The 6,998-nt window shown below is 34.7% G+C and overlaps 1 protein-coding gene and 1 long non-coding RNA gene across 2 annotated transcripts in view; one reads left to right on the top strand and one right to left on the bottom strand.

Moving 5' to 3' along the window:
• The window catches only part of GRM8 (glutamate metabotropic receptor 8), a 500,467-nt gene that overhangs the window by 398,032 nt on the left and 95,437 nt on the right, over positions 1-6,998 (top strand). Inside the window, 1 exon segment of the mRNA XM_072401591.1 lies at positions 6,542-6,742. Coding sequence (XP_072257692.1) covers positions 6,542-6,742 — 201 coding nt within the window.
• Positions 1-6,998, bottom strand: part of LOC140324044 (uncharacterized) — a 134,771-nt gene that overhangs the window by 41,052 nt on the left and 86,721 nt on the right. The window lies entirely within an intron of this gene.

Genomic DNA, 6,998 nt, shown 5'->3' with positions numbered 1-6,998 from the left:
ACTTTTAATAAATGTTCCACAAACAAAATCACAGCAACCTGTACCCTCAGTCTATTAGACCTCGTCATTGCTAGTTGTATGTGTAGCCTGTTAAAAAATTCCTGCCAGGTCATTTCTAAAATGAAGAGTCAGGTTGTGAACTTTTGTTTCTGCCAACATCAGGAGGAATTGGAGGTTCATATTTGACTCACAGTTTGACCTAAATTAAAAAAAAGGAACTTACCTGGCCCTAAAAATCAGTTTAAACCCTTTTCTAGGTACAATGGAATGATCTGAAACCATGAGAGTTTGTGCACTAATGTTTTGCATTTTATATAATAAATGTAGCATTATTTTCATGAAACTTTCATTTGCCTTCTTTTTATTCATACATTTTCTTTTTTAACAGAAATATGACTTCTTCAAAAAGAAATTGTTTAAATGACACTAATATATTTTGCTACATTTGTGCTGAATATTCTCCGCAAAAACAGAGAATAAACATTACAGAATTGGTGAAACAAGCGTATCTTGCATATTTTGGTATTAAACTGGGGGAACAAGATAAGTATTGGGCTCCCCATATGTTTTGCAAAACTTGTGTAGAGTGTCTACGTGAGTGGAAAAATAGAAAAGTGAAAAGTTTGAAATTTGGTAGACCTATGGTAAGGCGAGAGCCCAAAAATCATCATAATGATAATGTATTTTTGTGTTGTGAATGTAAAATGTTTCAATCATTACAAGAAAAACAAGTGGGAGTACCCTGATTTGGAATCAGCAAGATGACCTGTGTGGCATGGTGCTGATGTTCCCATACCAGTGTTCAGTACACTCCCTTATATTCCTGTATCTGACATGGAGGATTTACAGGGTTTGGAGTGTAATCCAGGAGTTAGGAGTGGAAGTGAATATGAAGGAAGTGTTTCATCAAACCAGCAGTTCTCCCAAGAAGAGCTCAATGATTTAATACGTGACCTAAGTCTGTCAAAACACGCATCTGAACTTTTAGCATCCAAGCTAAAAGAAAAGAACTGTCTGAGACCGAAAGTAAAAATAACGGTTTATAGGACAAGAGAGGTGACACTCCTACCATATTTCAGTGAAGATGGAGACTTTGTGTACTATTGTAACATACCTGGATCACCAGCCCATATGGGACTACCAGAATACTGAGCAGAAGACTGGTGGTTCCACTCAAAGTTTGAAATCTGTTTTACTGTCTAATAACAACTGATATGCATCAACTCCAATTGGTCACTCAACAAAACAAAGAAGAATATGAAAATATCAATGTGGTCTTAAAAAAGCTTTGCTATCATGAATACCAATGGTCCATATGAGTACTGAAAAATTAAAAGCAGGAATCTTTGATGGACCTGAGCTTTGGAAACTGATAAATGATTCAAATTTTACAAGTTAAATTACTGATACTAAAGCTTCTGCCTGGCATAACTATGTTATGGTTGTCAAGAACATCTTGGGTAAAGCACAAAATTATGAAGGAATGGTACAAAACTTCCTCCTAAACTTTAAAAATTTGGGTGCTACTATGAGCTTAAAGCTACACAAAAAATTTCCAGAAAACCTTGGGGATTTCAGTGAGGAACAAGGGGAGATGTTCCCTCAAGATATAAAGGAAGGAAGGAAGAAAGGTATCAGGGCAGATGGCTAGATACATGATGGCCGACTACTCTTGAAACCTCTAACGTGATTGTCCTAAATCATACAAACTGAGTATTTCAATTACTTCTTTGTGATTAGTTCTGTAAATATACTGAAAATAGAATATATTGACAATAAGTATTTCAAAAATTTAATTTTGTATACATAGGCATCTCTAGTTTAATTTTGGTTACTTTTCATGTTTCATTAGCTTTTCATGAAAAACTAGAGCCAATCTAGAAAAACCAATACCATATTTCGAATCTGTGCATCAAACGTAACCTAAAATGACTTTAATCTGTTTGGCAAGAAAATGTTTGTTGACCAGTGTTATTATTGATTGATGATAAAAAAAATGTTCGATAAAAAGATTTTTGAACCATTAGCAAAAGTACTACAAGAGTACTGTCATATCTATTGTAACATATGTGATTTTTTTAATGCTCCTGAGAATTTTGAATTGTCCCAACCATGATTCAGACATAACTGAATTGCTGCAGTCATGCTGAAAAACACTATTGTTAACATATACTTGAACAAAACAAGCAAATCTTACTGTGTTCTGTTCCCTACTATTACATTTGTTAACTAAAAGGATGTATTTAAATCCAGCCTAACAGATGGTATTATTGGAATCATGAGCTGGTAGACAGCATGAATTCCTGTTAATTTGCTTAAATAATGTGAGCAAATAAAAATAAAATTACAGTGTCTCATTCTTTAAATTATGCTAAAATAAATGTGAATGGTATGGAAGATGACCTTTAAATACCAGCAGTCAGCTGCTTAATACAGAACAAAACTCTAGAAATCTGGTGTGATTCAGCATAGGAAAAAAAATCAATGATGGTTCTTTTTCTTCAAATAATTAGTAATTGCTAGAAAAGAGAGAAACATGAGAATCAAAGAATCAAGTCTGAAGTGTTGAGAAACCTTGGCATTAGGAAATTACTCAGAATCAAGGTATTCTCTACATTGGCTAAAAATGTGTTGTGTTGTTATACAATTATTTTCTGTGTGTGTGGGTGAAAATATTATATATTCACCCGCACAAATGTTATGTAAGGATTTTCTCAAAGGGGAATGGGATTCAAACAGTTGACCTCAAATCCCACTCAGATGGCACTTGGACATTATCTTACATCTAATGTATTCTTATTAGCTCTAGGTAAACCTTTTAAGGTTAATTACATCCATGTCATGGAACAACACAAGGCTCATCTGGCCAGCTCCCCTAATCTGGAGACCTCTTTGGCCCTCCTAGCACATCTGAACCCCCCTATCCTGTGCTAGGGTTCTTACACCCTTGCTCTCACAGCATGCAGACCTTCTTTCCAAAGGCTAATAATGAAACAGGGAATCAGACATAATTTAAAGGAATGTTAGATTTCTTGGTTTATAAACAGAGTCCCAAGTGTTCAGTATGGACACACGCATTTCAGGAAGAAAATCCCAACTATTTTCAGCCAGTATAGGGTGTATGCAGTTAAACACTCGGCAGTTGTACTCAACAAATGCTTTGCATTGGTACTTCACAAAACCAAAGGTTCAGCTTAGAAATGGCATAAAAAAGACTGCTCTAAAGTGGATTTTTTAAATTAACGCCTTGTCACAAATCATTGACATAGCTTAAAAATGGTGCCTTCATGTGAGAAATACCATCAATTGCTATAATCCATCCTATTTTATACTCTGTTGCAAAGGCAATGTCATTGTGTGAAAAATGCAATAAATAAAGATGGGCAATCCACTGAAATAAAATGTTTGTCAAGTTAGGATAACTGCTGATTCATTGGCTTTTACGATTTGATTTATATGATCATCTGTTGGGTGTTTTTTGTCAATCCACTAATTTGTATATACTGAAAAGTTCTGTCTGCTGATTCATCTGTTATTTGTAATCACTTTTCTCATATAATGATGACAGTTAAAAAGTGATAATTCCTTTACCAAGCATATGGGCTACTATTTCTGTGAATAGATAACTATATGTAATCCCTTATAGTACTAACATTATTTAAGTTACTCTGCTGGGCCTGTGGTTTGTTTCTCTTGTCTCTAATAAAAGGACTGTTCGATCTTTTGGTCAGTATTTCACATGCAATGTATATATATATATATATATATATATATATATATATATAAACAGCAACAAGACATGATTAATATATTCTTAATCATACTCATAATATTAACTGGGGTTCCAGTTTGACACAGAACTGATCATTTTCACCTAGTCAGATTCTGCAAAACCAGCTAAGGATACCTTCACAAGACCATTATTTCTTTAATAGGACAATCAGTCCAATAAATTGAAAAACTGTCAGAAACTTAGTGCCATTCCAATAGTTTAATTATGTCCTCTGACCCAAGGTTAAAATAGTAATGTGTACTTGGAAATGGAACTTGAAATAAATGTTCTCACTTTTCTGTGCTGAATGGAGTTTTAGAGGGCATTGTGTACACTTAACACATTTACCAATTAAGGATTTTTGTGCTAATGTACTAGATATTAAATAAATACAATAAATGGTGATATTTTGTACTATCACATGATGGTTTTTAAGGTATTATGTAATGTAATGTAATTAAGTTAATATGTAATGACAAAAAATAAAGTTTGCTGGTCTTTACCTGTGGTGTTCCAGGTGGTCTTAGGTCTTAACATTTTATGATTCCTTTTAGATTTTTGAGTCATCATATTTTGACTGAAAGTAACAATCATATACTTTTGTACTGATTATTATAATGTATTGACCAAGTCAATGCTTACCCTCCCTGGTGTTATTCCCGGGTGTGGCTCGGGGTGAATTTTCCATATCAAAAGCAGTAACCCCGAGCCACACTTGTGGTGGAATTGCCAGGGAGTTTAAAAGCCCAACCTTGTTCCCATGTTCTATTGGCGTCCTCCAGCGATGCCCGCGCTGTTCTCCAGTGATGCCCACAGCATCCTCCTGTGATGCCCGGCATCTTCTTCGCCTGTCAATGCCAGCGGGGCATTTGCATAACTTGGCGATGCCTGGCATCTGCATCCCCGGTGTGTGAACGTTGGGGATGCGAGGCCAGGGGAAGCAGATGCGTGTGGCTGGGGGGTTGGACTGTGCGGCTGTGTGGACCAGGTGGGAAATTTAAAGTACTAAGTATTTTTAAATGTACCGCTTTTATATTTAGTAATACTTAGTATTCATACCGCCAGGGAGGTTAAAACTTTTTGTATGTTTTGGATACCAAGTCTCCTTTGTAACTTTCATTTACAATAAAGAGTTCATCATACAATATTTTTCGGAGGAGATTCCTGTCTACTTGAAAGACTGATGTTTTAGCTATTGTTGTAGCATACTTTTCAAGCACAGGTTTGGTCATAGGATTTCTAGATTTGTATACTTCTTTCATCACAAATGATTTTATGCTTCAATAGTTATTACTAGAGCCAGTAAAGCCTTTATCCTAAAGCAAACCACCTTTCTTACATGTTTTCTGGTTTTGTTGGCCCCAGGATGCCCAATAATAATATGAGACCGAACAATAGAAAAATAAGCTATTGCATCCTAAATGTATGTACATAAGCCTAAACTGGAGTTTTTACACACAATTAGATATTTTTAGATATACATAGGTGATAAATGAAATTTTAAAATACTTTTAAAATTTATTTTAAAATAAAATAGAACTTTGTCCCCTCAACTTTGAGCAAATATGTGCCCCAAATTTTAACTGCACATTTACCTACGTGTACAGTTTGTTTTAGTCCCCCAGCACAGTTCCACAAATACATGTCACTCCTGACAGTGATGTCTATGTAATACAGCTTCCTGTGATAGTTTGGCAACAATGTTGCATAGCTTCTAAATCCACACAGTTGCGACCCCAATGTAGGCTACTTACCACAGTGGAATGAGAAAAGGTTGCTAGGGACATGGCTATGAGCATTGTTTGTCATTACTTTTTTACAAGTCAATAGTTTGTCAGTCAGTACCTGGTCAAACCTACTCCTGCCCACTGATTTCTAGATTGACAGCACTGCCTCTGGTCCAGAACCCTAATACTATGGGCCACACTGTAGGAAACATAATTTAAGGTAACTATAAATTCAGCAAGGGTAAAATAACTTTTTAATTACAATATTAGGCATGCCATCACATAGTTTTTGGACTTGGCACTAGTTTAGATTGACATGTAGCCTTCAGTTGCACTTTATTAGGGATGGGAGCATGTGTAAAGTTTTTCCTTGGTTTTTGAACATACATGGGGATAGCTGTGTTTGAGTATTACATATGTAGATTTTGTTTCCTTCAATCATCATATGCAAAAACAAAATCTATTTTTTGCACATACAGTAGTTTGGTGTTCAAAGTTAACCCAGCTTCACTTTAATTACTAAATAAAAGTTATATCATTGGAGTGAAAAGTTCCTTCTTTTCCTAAATAAATCAACCTATAAAAGTTTACCAACATGGGTTTATTTACCAAAGAAGTAGAGGTTGTTCACCTAGCAAAGTGAATCTTGAAAACAAGGAAAAATGTGTGCACCTAGAAAACCCACTCATAAGCATTTTTTTTATTTCCTGGCACATTATTGGGATTTAGAGAATATAACATAACATAAACATACTCTATTTATTTTCTTTGCAAACAGTACATTACATTGGCAAATAAATCCCAATATATTCCATACCTAACTGACATATTATCTCAAAAGTTGTTAGGAATGAAAGCAAAATGCTAAATTTTACTTACTCAAGTGGATAATCAGCAAATTACTATATCTAATATCATGCCAACAATAAAGAAGAATTATTGTAAATCAAAATATGCACAAACTAACAAACACCATACTTCCCCTTTAAAAAGCAATAGTTCTGGTGGTCTGATAAAATGACAATCGTTTTTTATGTTGCAGGATTAGAAAAGATTGGAAGAGATTCCAGTTATGAACAAGAAGGAAAAGTTCAGTTTGTAATTGATGCAGTGTACTCCATGGCTCATGCTCTCCATAGCATGCACCGAGATTTATGTCCTGGCTATGTGGGACTTTGTTCAAGAATGAAGCCTGTGGATGGGAAAGAACTACTTGGATATATTCGAGCTGTAAACTTTAATGGTAAGTTTCTATACGGAAATTATACATTTTCAGAGTTTTACATCTTATATTATATAAAAGCTTAATGTGCATGCCTGAAAATATTTGTAATGTCCACAATATCAATAGTAAGATATAGGATGTTCTATAGAGCTTGTTAATTTTTAAAGAATAACAAATATCTAAAATTACGGTACACTGTTCTTGACAGCAAAGAGTCTAATATGTTAAAAGCTGAATTGGATTTTCATATTACAGGCAGTCCCCAGGTTACATA

Source organism: Pyxicephalus adspersus, chromosome 2 (assembly GCF_032062135.1).
Source record: "Pyxicephalus adspersus chromosome 2, UCB_Pads_2.0, whole genome shotgun sequence".
NCBI classification, from domain to species: Eukaryota; Metazoa; Chordata; class Amphibia; order Anura; family Pyxicephalidae; genus Pyxicephalus; species Pyxicephalus adspersus.
This window is presented reverse-complemented; position numbering and strand designations above follow the sequence as displayed.